This window comes from Scyliorhinus canicula, chromosome 3 (genome assembly GCF_902713615.1).
Source record: "Scyliorhinus canicula chromosome 3, sScyCan1.1, whole genome shotgun sequence".
In the NCBI taxonomy this organism is placed as follows: Eukaryota; Metazoa; Chordata; class Chondrichthyes; order Carcharhiniformes; family Scyliorhinidae; genus Scyliorhinus; species Scyliorhinus canicula.
In genome coordinates this window covers 10,282,521-10,307,107 of record NC_052148.1, presented here as the reverse complement: position 1 = coordinate 10,307,107, position 24,587 = coordinate 10,282,521, and the positions used below count along the sequence as shown (strand labels likewise).

The 24,587-nt window shown below is 49.2% G+C and overlaps 1 protein-coding gene across 1 annotated transcript; it reads left to right on the top strand.

Annotated features, from left to right (window-relative positions):
- Positions 1-15,893: 15,893 nt before the first annotated feature.
- LOC119963608 lies at positions 15,894-23,124 on the top strand. The gene is made up of 2 exons (XM_038792941.1): positions 15,894-15,907; positions 21,645-23,124. Exon 2 carries the CDS (start codon positions 21,667-21,669, stop codon positions 23,122-23,124), a length of 1,458 nt encoding a protein of 485 aa, XP_038648869.1. The 5' UTR covers positions 15,894-15,907; positions 21,645-21,666.
- The last annotated feature ends 1,463 nt before the right edge of the window (positions 23,125-24,587 follow it).

Sequence of the window (24,587 nt, the reverse complement as noted above, 5' to 3'; positions counted from 1 at the left end):
GGGGATTGCAGGCACGCAGCGTAGAGCACCCAGCTCTAGCTGCTGATACGGCTGAAGAATTGCCGGGTTCATGGCCGCGCATGCGCCGTGCAACATGCTGCCGGCCGCGTGCAGACCCGGCCTGCCAAATAGTGAGTCCCTTTGGCCAGGCCACCCCTGGACCAACCCCCGCCAAAGCCTCCCCTGCCCGCGGATCGGCTCCCCCCCCTCCCCCCACGACTGTGGCAGCGCTAGACTTAGTCCGCAGCCACTACACCGAATTCCCGAAAATAAATACCACACGTCGGGAACTCGGCCCATGGGGGCGCAGAGCATCGGGGAGGGAGGGCCTCAGGTAACGTCCTGAGGCCGTCCCGACGGCGTGCGGCGTACTCCTAGAGTACCCCGTTTTGGATTTCGGCACCAACGTGGATCCTCCGGCCGATCGCTGACCACGATATCGGCGTCGAAGACCGGTGAAACCCGCCCAGGATCTGAGCTGATGTGCGTGTGGTGAAATCCTGGAAGTTCTGAGATATTTCAAAGTATTGTAAACTAACCTGTTTGGATTTAGAACGCGTGCCATCTGTGCATTGTTCTGAGATAATTAGACATCGAAGACATACCGCAAAACCCACAAATACAGATCAAAAGTGATGCCAACAAATGGTTGAGAAAAGTTGAACTTTACCAGTTCCAGAAAGATTTCTCTTTTCACAGGGCCTGGGAGAAATGGAATTTGGGATTCAAGACTGACTTGGTTTCTACAAGGACGGATAATCCAGACAAAGCAGTGTTCCATAAAAGTAACACTTGTACGGTAGGAGGTTAGTGAATATTAGAGCAGGTCACAGGAGATGCATCTCAGAGTAAGGGGGTCGCCCACTTAAGACGGAAATGAGGAAGAATTTCTTCTCTCAGAGGGGAGTGAATCTGTGGAATTCTTTACCGCAGAGAGCAGTAGAGGCTGGGTCGTTAAGTGTGTTCAAGGCTGAGATAGAGAGATTTTTAATCAGTCAGGGAATGAAGGGTTATGGGGATGAGGTGGGAAAGTGGAGTTGAGGATCACCATATCAGAGCAGTGATGATCTCCTTGAATGGCGGTGTAGACTGGATGGGCCGAATGGCCTTCTACTGCTCTTACATCTTATGGTCCCATGGTCTCTGCTTGTTAAGGCAGGAGGTGCTCTCAAAAAATAGCACAGGCTAAAGAACAGTGTGATAATCAAACAATATTCATTCAGTCAGAGCTCCCAGCGAAACAGGTGAGTCCATCAAACGATACCTGGCACCATTGTGCCAATTGGCTTCTGGGTATAAATTTGGTGCCGTTACCAATCAGTCAATTCATGACCAATTCATAGAAAAGGCTTCAGTTCCATGCCTTAGAGAATGATTACTCATTGAGGGTGGCAATTTCAGTTTGGAAAGTCCAGATCGACTCTGACGTGTATACACCCAAATCAAGTATAACGGTTACAGTCAAGGGGGATCTCAGCAACCTCATCAACATGTGCCCCCTCACAGTTGGATATCTTTAAAACGTCTCCAAATTATGGAAATGCTCATCGGGTCAGGGTGCCATGTCCAACTTGAGGGGAAAGGCTCAATTCATGCTTTAGTGGAACCATTTTGCAAAGGTGTGCAGGCAGTCAAAGAATAAGACCTGGTTGGTGCAAGGCGTGGAAGAGTTTCTTCCTGAGGGTGAAGTATGACACTCTACGTCAAATTCCATAACGACATGCCAAGGGGAGATGGTAATCCAGAGGCACAGGCTTCTGCCCTGGGGACGTGGGTTCAAACCCCACCACGGCAGCTGGATTGGATTAGATTTATTTATTGTCACGTGTACCGAGGTACAGTGAAAAGTATTTCTCTGCGAGCAGCTCAAACAGATTATGAAAAGAAAATACATAATAGGGCAACACAAGGTACACAATGTAAATACATAGACACCGGCATCGGGTGAAGCATACAGGGGTGTAGTGTTAATCAGGTCAGTCCATAAGAGAGTTGTTCAGGAGTCTGGTAATAGAGGGGAAGAAGCTGTTTTTGAATCTGTATGTGCGTGTTCTCAGACTTCTGTATCTCCTGCCCGATGGAAGAAGGTTAGCTGGAGGAATTTAAATTCAATTAATAAAATCTGGAATCTGAAGCTGATTTCAGTCATGGTGAAACGATCATCGATTGTCGTTAAAAACCTATCTGGTTCACTAATATCCTTTAGGAAAGGGAATCTGCTGTCCTTATCTGGCCTACTTGTGATTCCAGATCCGCAGCAATGTGGATGAGTCTTAACTGCCCTCTGAAATGGCCTAGCAAGCCACTCAGTTCAAGGACAATTAGGAATGGGCAGATCCTGTGCATACGGAGGGCTTGTCCATAGGGGATGGCTCCTTTAATGTATTTAGGGTGGAAGCTGGAGAAGTGGAGCATTGTGAGGTTATCCGTGGGCTTGCGGTAAAGTGCTGAGGTAACCGTCCTTGATGGAGATGCATGCGACCAAGGCCGATCTTTTCAGACGAGGAGGAGCGTAACAGACATCTACAGACGCTGAAGGATGCCCTCGCACGAATGGGACATGGCGCTCGATTCATCGATCGACAGTTCCAAAGCGCCACAGCAAAGAATCGCACCGACCTCCTCAGAAGACAAACACGGGACACCACTGACAGAGTACCCCTCTTCGTCCAGTACTTTCCTGGGGCGGAGAAACTACGACATCTTCTTCGCAGCCTTCAACACGTCATCGATGACGATGAACATCTTGCCAAGGTCATCCCCACACCCCCACTACTTACCTTCAAACAACCGCGCAACCTCAAACAAACCATTGTTTGCAGCAAACTACCCAGCCTTCAGAACAGCGACCATGACACCACACAACCCTGCCAGGGCAATCTCTGCAAGACGTGCCAGATCATCGACATGGGTACCACCATTACACGTGAGAACACCACCCATCAGGTACGCAGTACATATTTGTGCGACTCGGCCAACGTTGTCTACCTCATACGCTGCAGGAAAGGATGTCCCGAAGCGTGGTACATTGGCGAGACCATGCAGACACTGCGACAATGGGTGAATGGACATCACGCGACAATCGCCAGGCAGGAATGTTCCCTTCCAGTCGGGAAACATTTCAGCAGTCAAGGGCATTCAGCCTCTGATCTCCGGGTAAGCGTTCTCCAAAGCGGCCTTCAGGATGCGCGAAACTCATCCTTAGAAACTCAGTCGCCCTTGGGGGCCACTGACATCAATCACCCACCCCTCACCCACCCCTCACCCACCCCTCACCCACCCCTCACCCACCCATCCTGTACTCTCATCCTCCTCCACCCTCATGCACTCCTCCTCCACCACTGCTGCACCCCTGCTCCATTCCACATCTACCCCTCCTCTATCCCTCACCCACCCCTCCTCAATCCTTCATCCACCCCCCTCTATCCCTCACCCACCCCTCCTCAATCCTTCATCCACCCCCCTCTATCCCTCACCCACCCCTCCTCAATCCTTCATCCACCCCTCCTCAATCCTTCATCCACCCCTCCTCTATCCCTCACCCACCCCTCCTCAAACCTTCATCCACCCCTCCTCCATCCCTAACCCAGTGCTCCTCCATCCCTACCTGCCCCTAACCCAACTCTTCTGACACCCCTCCCCCATCCTTCCCATACCCCTTCACCATTCCACCTTTGCTTATATCTCTGCCAACTCTTTCCTCTCTCACACTGCCTCTTCATTCCCCCATCCCTCCACCACTCTTCCCTCATTCCTCCATGACCCCACCTCCCCAACCCTTTCCAGTCCTCCCCCACCCCTCCGCAACCTCCTCACCCCTCCACCTCCCTTCGCCATTCCTCCCCATCCACTATTCTACCCCACAACATCCACATCCACCCCCCCCCCCCAAACACTCTCTCTCATGTCTCACCCCATCCCAACCCTCTCACAACTCTTTCCCCGCCCCCTCCCTCAACTCCTCACATCACCTCCCACCCCAGCTCCTGCAAGTAGTCTCCTCCCCATCGTGGGGAGGCCAGGAAGCTCAGGGCCTGAGGTCCTTCACTGGAGGTGGGACTGACCACAAACATGCCCGCTGAGTTAGAAATGCATTCAAGGCCCTGTGACATCATCAGAGGGTGACAGAAGGGATCCGGGTGGGATTGATGGTTTTTCCATGTTGACCACTTGTGTTAAAATTCCAAAAAGTCAGTTTCTGGAACTTCCAGGCAGTGTGGAAGCAAGGCCATGTTAACATCCTCAACCACCCACATTCCACAGACTGATTCTAATCAGGCAGAATACCTTCGCCTCATCTAACCCACCTGATTCCCTTTGGAAGAATTTATTGGTCAGGGCAAAGGGGTGAAGCAGGGGAAATGGAGCTCAGGTACAAGTTACAGGTGATTTAATTGAATGGTGGAACAAATGTAAGGATCTGAATATCAGAAGGGCTGCTGCAGTTCCTGCCTGGAGTTAGAGGGGCCGAGTGGTTTCCACATTCCTGTGTTCCAGGCTCAAGGGGCCGAATATCGTTCTCCGAGGCTGAAGGGGCTGAATGGCCTCCTCTGGTTCCTGATCCCGAGGCTCAAGGGGCTGAATGGCCTCTTCCTGTTCCTGTGCCCGAGGCTCAAGGGGCCAAATATCGTTTTCCTGTTCCTGTGCACGAGGCTGAAGGAGCTGAATGGCCTCCTCCTGTTCCTGTTCCCGAGGCTCGAGGGGCTGAATGGCCTCTTCCTGTTCCTGTTCCCGAGGCTCGAGGGGCTGAATGGCCTCCTCCTGTTCCTGTGCCCGAGGCTCGAGGGGCTGAATGGCCTCCTCCTGTTCCTGTGCCCGAGGCTCGAGGGGCTGAATGGCCTCCTCCTGTTCCTGTTCCTGAGGCTCAAAGGGCTGAATGGCCTCCTCCTGTTCCTGTGTGACAGGCTCAAAGGGCTGAAGGGCCTCCTCCTGTTCCTGTGTAACAGGCTCGAGGGGCTGAAGGACCTTTTCCTCTTCTTGTGAAACAGGCAGTGTATTTTCTTCAGTAAATGATTGGTGGAGCAGTTACCATGGTGACAGTTCACCACAGTAATATCCTTAAGGCCATGCAGTCAAATAGGTCGCAGGTCTAGTACTGACCTAAGGCAGAGTTCCTGATTAACACATCCATGTGAACTTGGTTTACATAGACTACTGTCCCACTTCTCTATTCTTCAAACCTGTCCTTCACCACTTCCACATATTCTACATACACCTTGAAGAATGACGATAGAGATCAATTCATGGACTCTGAAAGCAGGAAGAATTATCAATTTGAGAATACAACAAACAACTTACAACTTATATATAATATAGATATACCTTACATATTTCATGACCTCTTTATATCCCAAAGTGCTTAAAGCCAATGACATACTTTTGAAGTGTATGCAATATAGGAAATGGAACAGTCAATTTACATGATGTGGACACTCAGCAATTGTCCACTAACAGCTTTGTGACAATGACCAGATAGGCTGTTCTTGGGGCGGCATGCGGTGCAGTGGTTAGCACTGGGACTCCGGCGCTGAGGACCCGGGTTCGAATCCCGGCTCTGGGTCACTGTCTGTGTGGAGTTTGCACATTCTCCCCGTGTCTGCGTGGGTTTCGCCCCCACAACCCAAAGATGCGCAGGTTAGGTGGATTGGCCACGCTAAATTGCCCCTTAATTGGAAAAAGGAATAATTGGGCAATCTAAATTTATTAAAATAAAGGATAGGATGTTCTTTTGTGACGTTGGTTAAGAGAAAAACATTGGTCGGAACACCAGGGATATCTCTGCGACTCTCCGACAAAGCAGTGTCACGGAATCATTTGCATTTTAAAAATGTTATTCTTTCACGAATGTGGGAGTCACTAGTTAGGCCAGCGTTTATTGCCCATCCCGAAGTGCCCTTCAGAAGGTGGTGGTGAGCTGCCTTCTTTAACCGCTGCAGTCCCTGAGGTGTAGGTACACCCACAGTGCTGTTAGGGAGGGAGTTCCAGGATGTTGCCCCAGTTACAGTGAAGGAACGGCCGATATACTTCCCAGTCAGGGTGGTGAGTGACTTGGAGGGGAAGCTCCAGGTGGTGGAGTTCCCAGGTATCTGCTCCTCTTGTCCTTCTAGATGGTGGTGGCCGTGGGTTTGGAAGGTGCTGTCTAAGGAACCTTGGTGGGTTTCTGCAGTGCATCGTGTAGATGGTACACACGGCTGCCACTGTGAGATGACGGTGGAGGGTTTGAGTGTTTGTGGATGAGATGTCAATCAAGCGGGGCTGCTTTGTCCTGGATGGTGTTGAGCTTCTTGAGTTTATTGGAGCTGCACTCATCCAGGCAAGTGGAGAGTGTTCCATTACACTCCTGACTTGGTTCTAAATCAGGAAAGAACAAAGACCATTAAAGGACAGGGACAGGCCCTTCAGCCCTCCAACCCTGCATCAACCATGGTATCTGCCTAAACTAAAACCGTATACACTTACGGAGTCCGTATCCTTCCATTCCCACCCTATTCATATATTTGTCTAGATGCCCCTTAAATGCCACTACCGTACCTGCTCCCACCCCCTCCCCAGGCAGCGCGTTCCATATATTTACCACCCTCTGTGTAAAAAACTTGCCTCGCACATCAGTTCTAAATTTCCCCACGCACTTTAAACCTATGTCCCCGAGTACTTGACTCTCCCACCCTAGATCGAGCATCTGACTATCCACTCTGTCCATGCCCCTCATAATCTTGTACAGTAAGAAGTCTTACAACACCAGGTTAAAGTCCAACATGTTTGTTTCAAACACGAGATTTTGGAGCACAGCTCCTTCCTCAGGAAGGAGCAGTGCTCCGAAAGCTAGTGTTTGAAACAAACACGTTGGACTTTAACCTGGTGTTGTAAGACTTCTTACTGTGCTCACCCCAGTCCAACGCCGGCATCTCCACATCATAATCTTGTAGACCTCTATCAGGTCACCTCTCAACCTCAGTCGTTCCAGTAAGAACAGACCGAGTTTATCTAACCTCCCCTCATAGCTAATGTCCTCCATACCAGACAACATCCTAGTAAACCGCTTCTGCACCCTCTCCAAAGCATCCACAGCCTTCTGGTAGTGTGGCGACCAGAATTGTGCACAATATTCCAAATGAGGCCTAACTAAGGTCCTGTACAGCTGCAACATGACTTTCTAGTTTTTATACTCAATGCTCCGACCGATGAAGGCCAGCATGCCGTACGCCTTCTTGACTACCTTATCCACATGCGTTGCCACTTTCAGGGATTGCTGGACACATGCCCAGATCTCTGTCAGTACCCGCAAGAGTTCCACCATTTATTGTGTAATTCCTACATGCATTGGACCTTCCAAAGTGCATTACCTCACACTTGTCCGGATTAAACTCCATCTGCCATTTCTCCGCCAAAGACTCCAACCAGTTTATATCCTCTGACAATCCTCTTCACTGTTGTCTGCGAACTTACTAATCAGACCAGCTACATTTTCTTCCAAATCATTTATAAACAAAGGCCTCAGAACTGATCCCTGTGGAACGCCGCTGGTCACAGCCTTCCATTCAGAAAAACAACCTTCTACTGCTACCCTCTGTGGTAGTCACCACTAGCTGTATTATATGTATTACGGTAAGACACATATACTAGAGGTACATGGGTAAATCCCTGCCTGCTGGCTCCGCCCAGTAGGCGGCATATAGTGTGTGCTCGCCGGTGCTGCAGCCATTCTGGTTCCAGCTACAGGGGGCACCACAACTTTGCTCAATAAAACCTCGAATATTCCACTACTCTCGTCTTTGTAGTAATTGATAGTGCATCACCCTCTGTCTTCTGTGCCCAAGCCAGTTCTGCATCCAACTTGCCAGCTCTTCTCTGATCCCATGAAATGAAATGAAAATGAAAATCGCTTATTGTCACAAGTAGGCTTCAAATGAAGTTACTGTGAAAAGCCCCTAGTCGCCACATTCCGCCACCTGTTCTGGGAGGCTGTTACGGGAATCGAACCGTGCTGTTGGTCTGCTTTCAAAGCCAGTGATTTAGCCCTGCGCATGTGACCTTTTGTACCAGTCTACCATGAGGTTACCTTGTCAAAGGCTTTACTGAAGTCCATGTAAACAACATCTACTGCCTTTCCCTCATCTATCATTTTTGTCACTTCCTCAAAAAACTTGATCAAATTAGTGACGCATGACCCCCCCCTTCACAAAACCATGCTGTCCATCACTAAAAAGTCCATTTGTTTCCAAATGTGAGTAAATCCTATCTCTAAGAATCTTTTCCAATAATTCCCCTACCACTGACGTAAGGCTCACCGGCCTATAATTTCCTGAATTATTCCTGCTGCCCTTCTTAAACAATGGAACAACATTGGCTACTCTCCAGTTCTCTGGAACTTCACCAGTAGCCAATGAGGAGACAAAGATTACTGTCAAGGCCCCAGCAATTTCCTCCCTTGTCTCTGCGGTATTCTGGGATAGATCCCATCAGGCCCTGGGGACTTATCTACTTTAATGCTGTTTAAGATGCCCAACATCTCCTCTTTATTAAAATCAACATGACTCAGAATATCTACACACTCTACACACTGTACCCTATACTCCTCATTCATCAAGCCCTTCCCTTTGGTGGAATGGTTTAATGCTATTCCCTTGGTGATAATGCCATTAAACAGGAAATTAGAGACACATGTGATAAGGAACAACTGTAATTATGGGTGATTTTAATCTGCATATAGATTGGGAAAATCAAATTAGCCACAATACCATAGGGGAGGAATTCTTTAAATGTATACAGGATGGTTTACTAGATCAATACGTCGAGGAGCCAACTAAAGAACGGAATCATTGCCAATCTAGTTCTGCATGACCCCTTGGGGATGAACGACCATAATATGATAGAATTTTTCATCAAGGTGGAGAGTGAAGTAGTTGGTTCTGAGACTAGGGTCCTGAATCTTAACAAAGGAAACTATGATAAAATGAGGCGTGAGTTGGCAATGATTGATTTGTGAATGTTACTGAAAGTGATGACAGTAGATAGGCAATGGCAAATATTCAAAGAGCGCATGGAGGAACATCAACAATTGTGCATTCCTGTCTGGCACAAAAGTAAAACGGGAAAGGAGGCCAATCCATGGCTTACAAGGGAAATTAGAGATAGTATTCGATCCAGGGAAGTAGCATACAAATTGGCCAAATAAACCTCAGGTCTGAGGATTGGGAGCTGTCTAGAATTCAGCAAAGGAAGGCCGAGGGATTGATTAAGAAGGGGAAAATAGAGCATGAGAGCAAGCTTGCAGGTAATATAATAACTGACTGTAAAAGTTTCTATAGGTATGTGAATTGAAAAAGAGTTGTGAAAACAAATGTGGGTCCCTGACAGTCAGAAACGGGAATGTATTATAGGGGGCAAAGAAATGGCTGAGCAACTAATTACATACTTTGATTCTGTCTTCACAAATGAGGACACAAATAAGGTACCAGAAATGTTGGGGAATGCAGGGTTTCGTGAGGGGGAGGAACTGAAGGTGATCAATATTAACAGAGAAATGGTGTTGGGGAAATTGATGGGATTGAAGACTGATAAATCTCCAGGGCCTGATAATCTACATCCTAGGGTACTGAAGGAGGTGGCTCAAGAAATAGTGGATGAGGATCAGCACGGTGGCAGAGGTCCCAGGTTCGATCCCAGCTCTGGGTCACTGTCCGTGTGGAGTTTGCACATTCTCCCCGTGTTTGTGTGGGTTTTGCCCCCACAACCCAAAGATGTGCAGGGCAGGTGGATTGGCGACGCTAAATTGTCCCTTAATTGGAAAAAAATAATTGGGTACTGTAAATTTATTTTTTAAAATTAAAAAAAGGAAATAGTGGATGCATTGATGGTCATCCTCCAAGATTCTAGACTCTGGAACAGTTCCTGCAGATTGGTGGGTAGCTAATGTAACTCCACTATTTAAAAAGGGAGATTGTGAGAAAGCAGGGAATTATAGAGCAGTCAACCTGACATCAGTAATGGGAAAATTCTAGAACCCATTATCAAAGATTTTACAGCAGAGCAATTAGAAAACAGTGGCAGGATCAGACAGAGTCAGCATGGGTTTACGAAGGGGAAGTCATACTCAATAAATCTACTGGAATTCTTTGAGAATGTAACCAGTAGAGTTGATAAAGGGGAGACAGTGGATGTGGTGTATTTGGACTTTCAGAAGGCTTTTGACAAAGTCCTGCATAAAAGATTAGCGTGTAAATTTAAAGCACATGGGATTAGGGGTAGTGTATTGAGATGGATAGAAAACTGGTTGGCAGACAGGAAATAAAGAGTAGGAATTAACAGGTCTTTTTCAAATTGGAAGGCAGTGACCAGGGGGTACCACAGGGATCAGTTCTAGGAGTCCAGATATTCACAATATATATCAATGATTTAGATGAGGGAACAAAATGTCACATCTTCAAATTTGTAGATGCCACCAATTTGTGTGGGAGGGTGAGCTGTGAGGAGGATATCGAGATCCTTCAGTGTGATTTGGACAAGTTGAGTGAATGGGCAAATGAATGGCAGATGCAGTATAATGTGGATAAATGTGAGGTTATGCACTTTGGTAGCAAGACAAGAAGGTAGACTATTATCTGAATGGTCATAAATTAGGAGAGGAGAAAGTGTAACGAGAACTGGCTGTCCTTGTACACCAGTCACTGAAGGTAAGCATGCAGGTGCAGCAGGCGGTAAAGAAAGCAATGGTATGCTGGCCTTCATTGCGAGAGGATTGGAGTACAGGAGCAGGAGTGTGTTGCTGCAGTTATACAGGGCCTTGGTGAGGCCACACCGAGAATATTGTGTGCAGTTTTGATTTCCTTATCTGAGGAAGGATGTTCTATCTGTAGCGGGAGTGCAGACTGATTCCTGGGGTGGCAGGACTGAGGTGCGAGGAGAGAATGAATCAGTTACGATTGTATTTGCTGGAGTTCAGAAGAATGAGGGGAGATCTCATAGAAATTCTCATGGGACTGGACAGGGTAGATGCAGGGAAGATGTTACCAATGATGGGTGTCCAGAACCGGGGGTCACAGTCTGAGGATACGCGGTAGACCATTTCGGGCAGAGATGAGGAGACATTTCTTCTCCCAGAGAATGGTCGGCCTGTGGAATTCTTTACCACAGGAAGTAGTTGAGGCCAAAACATTGTACATTTTCAAGAAGCAGTTAGATATGGCACTTAGGGGGAAGGGGATTAAAGGATATGGGGGAAAGCGGGATTAGGCTGTTGAATTGGATGATCAGCCATGATCATGATGAATGGCGGAGCAGGCTTGAAGGGCCGAATGGCCTCCTCCTGCCCCTATTTATTCTGTGTTTCTGTCCCGGAGAAACACCTAGACACAGCGGTAGAGCGGGGAAGGCTAAGCATGTTGGGGATCAGTGCTGGGAACACTGGGGTAAGCGGGGGGGAGTGTGCATTGGGGCAGGAGGGGTTGGGGGGAAGGTGAGGGGGTGGTGGGGAGAGTGAGGCAGCACCATCGGAAGAGTGGGGCAGTGGTGGACACATGTGAGAGAAGGCGGGGAAGGGGTAGCGATGACAGATTGACTAGGCCACGTCCTAGGTGAAGCGGCGGACAATGAGGGCTTCCTGGTCCTGTGTGCTTGCTGCACCCTCACCACTGCCACCTGTCCTGCAGCCTCCAGCTGGTCCTCCACTTCCTCCCCCGGCTCGTCTTCCAGCCCCCGCTGGTCCGGCACCACTTCACCATCTTCTCCTCGGAGGTGTCCACATGTTCCTCCCCCTCCCCCTCCCCCGCTGCTCTGCCAGGTTGTGGAGGACACAGCAGACCACCACAAAGCGGGTGACCCTCCTGGGGGTGTACTGCACGGCAACACCTGAATGGTCGAGGCATGGGAACCACATTATGAGGAGTCCGATGTACTGCTCAATCAAATGGATCTCGTTGTATCGGGTCTCCACATTGGTCACCGGCCTCCATACTGGCGTCATTAGCCAGGTCCTCAGTGGGTACCCTTTATCCCCCAGGAGCCAGCTGGCCATCCTCGGGTAGTCCTCGAAGAGAGCGGGGGTGACTGACTGCCCCAGGATGTAGCTGCTGTGCACACTCCCTGGGAAGCATGTACACACAGGCATGACCTCAATGCGGTGGTCACACAAGAGCAGGATGCTCAGGGAGTGCAACCCCTTCCTGTTGATGTAGGGCACTCCCAGACGGCCCAGTCAGTGCAAGGCGACATGCGCCCAATCGATCACAGCGATGGTGGAAGATCCTGATGTCTGGCCATCTTGTTGGGCTTGGTACATATAAAGGTTTATATAGTTTTCCGCCCAGGCAAATGGATACACCTGTGGGCAATAGATTGGGAGATGCCACACAAGTCCCTGCCTGAGCCCTGGAATGAATATGTGGCGCTGAAGGCCTGGGCTGCGGTAACCTTGACAGCCACCAGTAGTGGGTGTCCTCCTCCACCACCTGGTGCAAGATCCATGAGGAGACGGCACAAATGCCGCACCATCTGCTTGTTGAGGCGGAGCCTCCTGCGGCACACGCTGTCAATCATGTGCTGAAAAGACCAGCGATGGTTGTACACTGGGCCTCCCCCTCTGGGTCTCACTCTGGCCCGATAGGCGGCCAGGACCTCAGGGTGTGGAGGAGGGGGCCTGCACATGGGGCAGGCAGGAAGGGGCTAGGGTTGCCCCTGGATCCAGGGGTGGGAATAGTGGACCTGCGCGCGGTTTTAAACATAAACATTTTTGTATTTGTACACGGGATGTGGGCGTCGCCGGCTGTGCCAGCATTTATTGCCCAACCCTAATTGCCCTCGAGGGGGCAGTAAAGAGTCAACCACATCGCTGTGGGTCTGGAGTCACATGTAGGCCAGACCGGGTAAGGACAGCAGATACTTCCCTAAAGAACATTAGAGATCCCTCTCTCTATCTCTGGGAGCAGTGTTTATACACTGGAATCTCTCTCTCTCTATCTCTGAGAGCAGTACACTGGAATCACTCTCTACCTCTGGGAGCAGTGTATACACTGGGATCTCCGTCTCTCTATCTCTGGGAGCAGTGTATATATACACTGGGATCTCCCTCTCTCTATCTCTGGGAGCAGTGTATATATACACTGGGATCTCCCTCTCTCTATCTCTGGGAGCAGTGTATATATACACTGGGATCTCCGTCTCTCTATCTCTGGGAGCAGTGTATATATACACTGGGATCCCCCTCTCTCTATCACTGGGAGCAGTGTATATATACACTGGAACCTCTTTCTCTCTATCTCTGAGAGCAGTGTTTATACACTGGGATCTCCCTCCCTATCTCTGGGAGCAGTGTATATATACACTGGAATCACTCTCTGCCTCTGGGAGCAGTGTATATATACACTGGGATCTCCCTCTCTCTATCTCTGGGAGCAGTGTATTTATACACTGGGATCTCTCTCTATCTCTGGGACCAGTGTATATATACACTGGGATCTCCCTCTCTCTATCTCTGGGAGCAGTGTATATATACACTGGGATCTCCCTCTATCTCTGGGAGCAGTGTATATATACACTGGGATGTCCCTCTCTCTATCTCTGGGAGCAGTGTATATATACACTGGGATCTCCCTCCCTCTATCTCTGGGAGCAGTGTATATATACACTGGGATCTCCCTCTCTCTATCTCTGGGAGCAGTATATATATACACTGGGATGTCCCTCTCGCTATCTCTGGGAGCAGTGTATATATACACTGGGATCTCCCTCTCTCTATCTCTGGGAGCAGTGTATATATACACTGGAATCTCCCTCTCTCTATCTCTGGGAGCAGTGTGTATATACACTGGGATCTCCCTCTATCTCTGGGAGCAGTGTATATATACACTGGGATCTCCCTCTCTATCTCTGGGAGCAGTGTATATATATATACACTGGGATCTCCCTCTAACTCTGGGAGCAGTGTATATATACACTGGGATCGCCCTCTATCTCTGGGAGCAGTGTATATATACACTGGGATCTCCCTCTAACTCTGGGAGCAGTGTATATATACACTGGGATCACCCTCTATCTCTGGGAGCAGTGCAACTGGGATCTCCCTCTATCTCTGGGAGCAGTGTACTGGGATCTCCCTCCCTCTATCTCTGGGAGCAGCGTATATATACACTGGGATGTCCCTCTCTACCTCTGGGAGCAGTGTATATATACACTGGGATCTCCCTCTCTCTATCTCTGGGAGCAGTGTATATATACACTGGGATCTCCCTCTCTCTATTTCTGGGAGCAGTGTATATATACACTGGGATATCCCTCTCTCTATCTCTGGGAGCAGTGTGTATATACACTGGGATCTCCCTCTATCTCTGGGAGCAGTGTATATACACACTGGGATCTCCCTCTCTCTATCTCTGGCTGCAGTGTGTATATACACTGGGATCTCCCTCTATCTCTGGGAGCAGTGTATATATACACTGGGATCTCCCTCTAACTCTGGGAGCAGTTATATATGCACTGGGATCACCCTCTATCTCTGGGAGCAGTGCAACTGGGATCTCCCTCTATCTCTGGGAGCAGTGTACTGGGATCTCCCTCCCTCTATCTCTGGGAGCAGCGTATATATACACTGGGATGTCCCTCTCTACCTCTGGGAGCAGTGTATATATACACTGGGATCTCCCTCTCTCTATCTCTGGGAGCAGTGTATATATACACTGGGATCTCCCTCTCTCTATTTCTGGGAGCAGTGTATATATACACTGGGATATCCCTCTCTCTATCTCTGGGAGCAGTGTGTATATACACTGGGATCTCCCTCTATCTCTGGGAGCAGTGTATATACACACTGGGATCTCCCTCTAACTGTGGGAGTAGTGTATATACACTGGAATCTACCTCTCTCTATCTCTGGGAGCAGTGTATATGTACACTGGGATCTCCCTCTCTCTATCTCTGGCTGCAGTGTGTATATACACTGGGATCTCCCTCTATCTCTGGGAGCATTGTATATATACACTGGGATCTCCCTCTATCTCTGGGAGCATTGTATATATACACTGGGATCTCCCTCTATCTCTGGGAGCATTGTATATATACACTGGGATCTCCCTCTCTCTATCTCTGGGAGCTGTGTATATATACACTGGGATTGTGGAAGTGGATTTCATTTATTTGTTTTAACCTTGCTGTCTGTATGTAATATTAAGGGTCTGAAATATATCTGTGATCCTCAAGTAAAAATATGTTAAAGGGTTGAGGGAATGAAATGAGAGCAGAACTCTGTGTCTGTTAATACAGAGACAGCAAAGATGAGTGTGTAAAACCTTGTTGACTGAGACAATGGACATTGGAATGTGAAAGAGCTGACTCAGAAGCATGAGAGGGAAGGAGATAAGGAAGTTGGGACATTGGAATGTGAAAGAGCTGACTCTGGAGCATGAGAGGGAAGGAGATAAGGAAGTTGGGACATTGGAATGTGAAAGAGCTGACTCAGGAGCATGAGAGGGAAGGAGATAAGGAAGTTGGACCTGATGGACAGGTAGGATAAAAAAACCGTTAACAGCAGCAAGTTATGTCATAGTCACCAGCCTACCTCCAGGATAATAATTCCATATAAGTACATGTTCTGGATCCCTGCCAAATCATTGGTGTATCTAGGAATTTAAGCGGACCACCTCTAAGCTGTGATTGTATAAAGGGACAGTCCATACTCTGGGACTTTGGCACTTCTCGAAGGTGGTTCCCCGACTACTTAGAGATTTGTCCCGGCCGTGAATAAACGAATATTTGTTACTGACGTGTTCGAGTGTTTTACTTCTGGACTGACGGACGGCTATGTGAAAGCGCAATTCACATTTGGTGGCAGCGGTGGGATCTCCAGAGGTGTCTGCGCTACCCAACTGGCGTAATCGACTGAGCTCGTTCAAAGTAGAGGACGAATTTGGCCCCCAACGTGAGTAAAAAATATTTTCCACCTTGGTATTCGCCTACTACTAGTTTGATCGTTGCTCAGCCTTGCCGTTGGTTTGTCGAGAAGCCTCTGCGAGATCCAGGTCAGTCCAGCGAATGCGTTTTAAGGAGGGTAAGTGACCCCTGCAGTTATCGTCACTAGGAGCGGTCTGGGACTGCCGCCATGATTCCGGGCTGTGTGCTCCAGACTATTAGGTAATTCTCGGGCTGTGTTCTCTAGAATTTACAGGCGGGGTTCTCGGGACTGCTAGGAGACGATTCCGGGCTGTGTGCTCCAGACTATTAGGTAATTCTCGGGCAGTGTTCTCTAGAAATTACAGGCGGGGTTCTGGGGCCGGTTGGCGACGACTCCGGGCTGTGTGCTCCAGACTATTAGGTAATTCCGGGCTGTGTTCTCTAGAAATTACAGGCGGGGTTCTCGGGACTGCTAGGAGACGATTCTGGGCTGTGTGCTCCAGACTATTAGGTAATTCTCGGGCAGTGACTACTAGTAGACTACTAGGAAACGAGAGTGGAATTAGAATTCCACCATGGGTAATACCGTAGATACTTGTGATGACCCGGCAGTGCGCTCCAGACTCCCTGTGAACAATACCCCAAACACTCAAAGCAACTCCGAGAATTGTCGGGGGCCCTCCATAAAAACCTAGGCAAGGATAAATGGCCTCTGGGGGGACCTAATGACTTGGGTCCTGTCCTAGAGGCCCAACAGGTGATCTGGAAAAACAATCGCGGTTCCACCGCAAAGACATTAATTGCTTTATGGAGGCAATACTGTCAGTCATTGAAAGATGCATCTACACTGGCTAGCTGGCAGGCTAATGCCTCGAAATTGGGCATTGGCCTCACCAAAGGGGGAATTGTTAAAACAGTAGAGGTCTTAAGAAAGGAATGTAAAGAACGAAAGAATGCTACTCCCACCCCGGCGCCGGTCAGCAATGCGAAGCAAGGTTGGGAGGACCGGGACGATGGGGATGGGGAACATCTGTTCAATTGCGGGGGGCGTCGGAAGCCTCCACAGCCACCACAGCCACCGCCTCTACCACCCCTCCCTAATGCACCGATCCAATTTATTATACCCCTCCCAAGTCAGAATCCACCACCTTATGCACCACCGCCGCCCCAACCAGCATATAAACCCCCGGCCATGAGTACAAGGTCGAGAACAAGGGGAGGAGGGGGACCATTCACGCAATTGGTCCAGTTAAAGGAACAATTGGGAGAACAATTAGACAGTCTTTTCCAAAATCTGGATGAGGACGAGGATTTCCCTCCTCCTCTTCCACCAGCCCTCGACCATCCCTTACCCCCACCACGACAGATGCCAATGCGCCTACCTATGACCCTGTTGCTCCCGTGGGAAACCCTAATGCTGAACGTACCATGAATATTTATGTCCCGTGGAAACCCAATGAGATTATGTTCATACTAGCTGGAATACCAAATCGAAAAGAGTCCCCTGCTGCCTTTGTTGACCAACTCCAATGTACAATTCGTGTATATGAGGCCTAAGCACGGGACTTATGGGCCTTGGTCCAGCAGGTCTTGCGCCCAGAAGAACACGTTCGCTTCTGCAATGTCTTACAGCAGCAGAATCCTACTATTACCCTCCCTGTGTCTTTAGCGTCCCTTAACGTGCTCCACCAGGCGGACCGGCAACGCCAAGATGCAATTTTTGCTGCATTAAACACTACCCTTCAAAAGCCTGTGGATATTACCAAAATACTTGAGACCAAACCCCGCAAGGATGAGGAAGCCGACACCTTTTTAGAGCGTTTTAATGAGTCCTACCGTAACCAGGCCGGAGACACTAACTACCGTGCTGGTAATAACAGCCCACAGTATTGTGCCATGCTCTTGAGCTGCTTGCCCACCTCCTTATCGGATGCGATCAAGACTAACAATATGGATTGGTCCGATAATAGTCCCACCCAAATGGCACGAGCTGTGAGGTACTACTGGAAAAACGGCTCACCTGAGGGTCCGTCTAAAGCAACCCCTAAAATTAAGACTGAGTATGTCCTTAGAAAAGACGTCCAGGAGGTACCAATACCCTCTCGGGCGCCTGATAACACAGGCCACCAGACGGAACCCCAATTCTGCGCTCCTGGATTGGGTGACCCCACCAGGTAAAGGATACACCTCCCATCCAAACGGGCCCCATGCACCGCTCTATGGCCCTCCGTATGCCCCTCCGGGAGCAGCGTCGGCCTATGCACCGCCCCCACCATATTCTTATGCCACACCCTACCAACACCCCTCCCATCCCCCACCACCCTATTGTCCACCGATGCCGCCCCAAGCAGCACTTACCCCCACACAACCACCACAACATGCAAGGCTCTGTTATAGTTGTGGTCAGCCAGGACATTACGCTCGTAACTGTTACTCAAACCCTAATCGCGGCAGAGGGGGCCGTGGAGGGGGGGCGGGGTAGAGGAGCGCCCGCAGTGGCTGCTCCAGTCACTACTCCGTTCACTCAAAATAACCCCTTCCAACAATACTGATTGTCGATGTTGCCTTCTCGTTTAACCTCCCCGACTCTGAGCCTGTTCTCTCTTTAACCATTTATGGTCACTCCTATCCGTTTCTCATAGACACTGTCTTCCGTACAGTCTCACCTCAACCTTCCCCTCTCATCAGAAACCCAACAACTATCTGGTTTCCAGGGACAGGTAGCTAGTTACCCCATTTCTTTCCCTGTGCCCGTTTCCTTCCAGGGCTACACCCTCCAGCACCGATTTATTGTTACAACCGGACTAGATTGTAATCTACTGGCCCGAGACCTTCTCTGTGCCTTTGGAATACATCTTGAATGTGGGGATAACGGGATCACTGTCCATTCGCCCAGCATACCACGCCAGTTAATCACTCATGTGCACCCGCAATGGTGGGCACTTCATTTGATGCCTGAGCGGTTGTTCCACGTCACGCTGGCCTACGATTCGACCGGAGCCGACGAGGGCCTGGTCGACTCTTACAGCCCTCATCTTGAACAAGAATTCTCAGTCACCCTTTTTGCTTCTGTGAGCGGGCCCCAAGGGACTGCGGAGGCGGCACAAGTGCCTACCTGGCTATGGCGCCAAGACGGGTACACCGCCCCGCACGTCACCCGCCATGTCCGTTACCCCCTCCATGCTAAGGATCTAGGGCCAATGGTCCGACAGGCATTGGACCAGTCTGACCCCTCACTTCTGGAACCCCAACTCCTCCCTGGCGGTCTTACCATTACATACATGTCACAACCAGCTACATCCCAGTCCATTCTTTTACACCATCGCACCCAGACCGACGCGACTGTATCTCCCCACGTATGGGCTGCGGATAAGTTTGATGTTGGTCTCGTCCCTACCCAGCCTATCACTATTCCTCTCCTCCCCGATGTTCAACTCCCCTCGATCCGACAATATCCCATTAAGGCTCAAGCTCGCCACTCCATCGATGCACTCATAGCTAAACTTCTCGACCAGGGCATCCTGGTTCCTTGTCAGTCTCCGTGCAATACCCCCATCCTAGCGGTGCCCAAACCTGGGAAACCGGATCAGTACCGCCTCGTCCAGGATTTCTACCCTTATACGATCGCCCTTTTCAGCTCTATTGCACAGTCCTTGCCGACTGCGCCACCGCTGTCCTGACCCAACGCCACGGCGACCGCTGTCGCATACTACTCCTCTAAACTCGATCCGGTAGCCCTTGGCTATCCTATCTGTACCCAAATTCTTGCAGCTATCTACAACAGCCTGCAATCGGCTGCTAATATTACTCTCCAACAAGATATCACTGTCTATAATTCCCATTCTGTTACAGCTCTTTTGGGACAGCTACAAACCCAACATCTCACGATGGCTCGTCAGAATAAATATGAGATTGCTCTCCTTAATAACCCGAAAGTCCAGTTTGCCCACTGCACCACTATCAACCCTGCTAACGTTTTGACGTATCCTCCCACGGACATGCTCGACCCAACTCATGACTGCCTACAACTGTTGCGAGAGGTCTCCTCGGTCCGAGACGACCTCTCCGACATACCCATCCCGGGTTCAGATTGTTCCTTTTTCACCGATGGTAGTTCTTCCATTGGCGAAAGGGGGGATAGACAATCTGACTATGCAATCATCGATCAAAACGGTGACGTAGTGGAAGCAGCAGCATTTGAAGTTCCCTTTTCTGCCCAACAAGCAGAATTATTTGCATTAATACGAGCATGCATATTGGCGAAGGGAAGGAAGGTTAATATTTATACAGATTCCCGATACGCCTTCGGGGTAGTACATGATTTCGGGCAATTATGGAAAAACAGAGGATTTCTAACCTCTGCTGGTACACCCATCTCACATCAGCAGTTAGTAACCCAGTTATTGTAGGCCCTTATGCTCCCAGACAAGATAGCGGTGATAAAATGCGCAGCCCACACAAAAGGCACGGGACTGGTGGAAACGGGCAACAAGCAAGCGGACGAGAAGGCAAAAGAAATTTCTAAATCTGGCAAAATAATGGTGCCTAGAATGATGAGGCAGACTAAAACCCCCTCGGGAAAGTCCCCCTCTGAAAAACCAATGCCAACCATTGCTGACATAATCCAAATGCAGGAGGACGCTCCTGCAACTGCTGTAAATATGTGGAAGAAGTTAGGATGTATATATGATAACGAAAATAAGCTGTGGGTCACCCCGGTAGGACAAACATGTATGCCCGATGCATTGGCAGCCTGGGTGACCGAATGTGTACACTTTGCAACTCACTGTGGAGCTCGTGCCACAGGGGACATATTGCTAAAAAGCTGGTGGCACCCACGACTGCAAGAGATGGCCCAACAAATTAGCAGTCGGTGCCTAATCTGTCAACAGCACAACCCCGGTAAGGCCGTCCCCTGTGATCCTGGCACAACCCCCTTACCTGAGGGTCCATTTGAGACCCTACAAATGGATTACATTGAGTTGGAAAGATGTCAATGCTATAAATATGTGTTAGTCATTGTGGATACTTTTAGCAAATGGGTCGAGGCCTACCCGACTACGGATAACAAGGCCTCGACAGTAGTTAAGGTGTTGACGCGAGAAATTGTTCCGCGATTTGGAATCCCAGCCCGGCTGAGCTCTGACAATGGTCCCCACTTCATAGGTCAAATCAATAAGGAATTCTGTGCTCTGCTAAGAATAAAGCAACAGTTTCATTGTGCCTACAGACCACAAGCCGCTGGAGTGGTGGAAAGGGCTAATCAGACTCTAAAGACTAAACTCGCTAAACTACAAGCAGACACTGGGGCCACTTGGCTCAAACTCCTGCCTTTAGCACTCTTCCAACTACGTGCCACTCCCGCAGGAAAAACTCGCCTAAGCCCAGCGGAAATACTATATGGCAGACCCTTTCGAACGCCCTGGGACAGCAGTGTTCCACGGAATGTTCAATTTCATTACATGACTACCGAGTTGGCTAATTATATATTAGCACTAACTAGAATTTTGAAAGGATTACATTCCCGGGTCCGTGCCACCCAGGAAGAGATCCCGTCCATTACCCATGACATCTCTATCAACCCTGGGGATTATGTCCTAATCTGAAATTGGACACGTAAAGGTTTGGAACCTCGATGGGATGGTCCCCTACAGGTTCTACTCACTACCCCCACTGCAGTAAAAGTGGAGGGCGAAACGCATGAGTACAGATGCACCATTGTAAGTTAATTAAGTATCCATGATGTTTTAAACTTTTCCTTTAAGTCTTAGGGACACGGACACCAGGATGAAGTTCCTCCTCGTCGCCACAATACTCGCCACTCTACTCTCCTTCACTGCATCCAGAGGGGGGAGATATCTACCTGGGGGCCGATGTCTACCTCTGTGCCGAGAAGAGACCTCACGATATGGAACGACGCCAGATCTCCGATGGATCACCACCCCTGGCCGCACCTGCACGACCATCGACGACCAGCAGCCTCGAGTCCTGACTATGCAAATGTCTCTGATCCACGATCGCCACACTTGCCGGTGGAACTACCGGTGCACCAAGAAAATCAGGCTGCAAGGCCCTGACCGAAGGACTATTCTCACCCACCCGCCTTCCAGGAGGAAGCGGGCAACGCACCATATAACTGCAAATTCATTTTTGTTTATGTCTTATGTTTATGCTAAAAAAGTGAATGTCTCCTCTTGTTGGGTATGTACACATGTCCCCACCCATGCCCATGGAGGCGTTCCCTTGGTGCCTGTTCCTTTTTCATTAGAGCAGACGGCTGAATGGGTTATATACCAGAACAGGACAGTATCTAATCACCTTGCCTTACCAACCAGGTTCTCCCAGTCCTCCTCTGTTAACCACAGGAAAGCAGCCCAGGACTGGCAAAGTGCCGGTTACCAGTTACGTGCTTTTACTGGTTGGCGACAACCACCCTACTCATCAGATCACACACCCCCGTTCTTTCATATTCAGAACCCCCAGACCGGATCAGTCTGCTTACTCCGGGAAGTAAAAACCCCCGGAACCCACGTGTTAGGATCTAGTTCATGTAACTACACTCTTGGTTTTTCCAATTGGAAAGGCTTCGCCCTCATTAATAACATTGCTAACCACACAGGGGGTCCTGACTGGACTCAAATATGGACCTCCTCGATGGTAACTAGCCTCACACCCTATAATGGCACCTACTTTATTTGTGGCCATAAGGCCTACCCCTGGCTCCCCACTAATTGGGCAGGGTCTTGCTACCTGGGTTTCGTTGTTCCGGGCATTACGCACTATCCACAACTCGGACATCAACCCCTCCATCGGGCCCAGAGGTCAATACCACCATGGGAGGTGGTGACTTCCCTCTTCTGGCCCCAGATGGGCGCCATCTGGTCCCTCAAGAAGTACGAGCTCCTCTGCGACATATTGGAACAGGTTGCAAACGACACCGCGGAGGGACTTAGTGAACTCAGTGCAGAGTTAGTAGCCATACGAACGGTAGCCCTACAGAATCACATGGCCTTGGATTACTTACTGGCCAAGGAAGGGGGCACCTGTGCTGTCATAGGGACCGAATGCTGCACTTACATTCCTGACAGTTCAGAGAATATCACGCAGTTGGTGACCCATATCAGAGATGGAGTGCAGCGCCTGCGACCCACCAGTAATGATGACTGGTGGAACTGGATGTGGTCCAGTTCTTGGGCCACTTACCTGTCCCACGGGCTTATTATCTTCATTGCCCTCTGTTTGTAGCTCTGTATCATAGCTACCGGTGTGAAATGCCTGTGCAACCGCTTAGGCGCTGTTGCATTACCACAAATGCTTCAGAAATCCGCCCCAGACGAAAAGGAAAAATTGGTTCAACCTGCCCCCGACCTACATGAGGAGATGGCGTCCCGCCAGAACCCAGTAGAGAAGGAATTCCTCCGCCTCGCTCACATTTCCACCTAACATATCTTGAGTGTTATATGATCATGGAATGATCAGAGGGGGGAATGTGGAAGTGGATTTCATTTATTTGTTTTAACCTTGCTGTCTGTATGTAATATTAAGGGTCTGAAATATATCTGTGATCCTCAAGTAAAAATATGTTAAAGGTTTGAGGGAATGAAATGAGAGCAGAACTCTGTATCTGTTAATACAGAGACAGCAAAGATGAGTGTGTAAAACCTTCTCGACTGAGACAAGGGACATTGGAATGTGAAAGAGCTGACTCAGGAGCATGAGAGGGAAGGAGATAAGGAAGTTGGGACATTGGAATGTGAAAGAGCTGACTCAGGAGCATGAGAGGGAAGGAGATAAGGAAGTTTGACATGATGGACAGATAGGATAAAAAAAACCGTTAACAGCAGCAAGTTATGTCATAGTCACCAGCCTACCTCCAGGATAATAATTCCATATAAGTACATGTTCTGGATCCCTGCCAAATCATTGGTGTATCTAGGAATTTAAGTAGACCACCTCTAAGCTGTGATTGTACAAAGAGACAGCCCATACTTTGGGACTTTGGCACTTCTCGAAGGTGGTTCCCCGACTACTTAGAGATTTGTCCTGGCCGTGAATAAACGAATATTCGTTACTGACGTGTTCGAGTGTTTTACTTCTGGACTGACGGACGGCTATGTGAAAGCGCAATTCACAGGATCGCCCTCTCTCTATCTCTGGGTGCAGTGTGTATATACACTGGGATCCCCCTCTCTCTATCTCAGGGAGCAGTGTATATATACACTGGGATCTCCCTCTCTCTATCTCAGGGAGCAGTGTATATATACACTGGGATCTCCCTCTCTCTATCTCTGGGTGCAGTGTGTATATACACTGGGATCCCCCTCTCTCTATCTCTGGGAGCATTGTATATATACACTGGGATCTCCCTCTCTCTATCTCAGGGAGCAGTGTGTATGTACACTGGGATCTCCCTCTCTCTATCTCAGGGAGCAGTGTATATATACACTGGGATCTCCCTCTCTCTATCTCTGGGAGCAGTGTATATATACACTGGGATCTCCCTCTCTCTATCTCTGGGAGCAGTGTATATATACACTGGGATCCCCCTCTCTCTATCTCTGGTAGCAGTTTATATATACACTGGGATCTCCCTTTCTCTATCTCTGGGAGCAGTGTATATATACACTGGGATCTCCCTCTCTCAATCTCTGGGAGCAGTGTATATATACACTGGGATCTCCCTCTCTCTATCTCTGGGAGCAGTGTAT

Excerpts from the sequence above, each read along its gene's own strand:
- LOC119963608 (XM_038792941.1), top strand. The coding sequence starts at position 21,667 with ATGAAGTTCCTCCTCGTCGCCACAATACTCGCCACTCTACTCTCCTTC.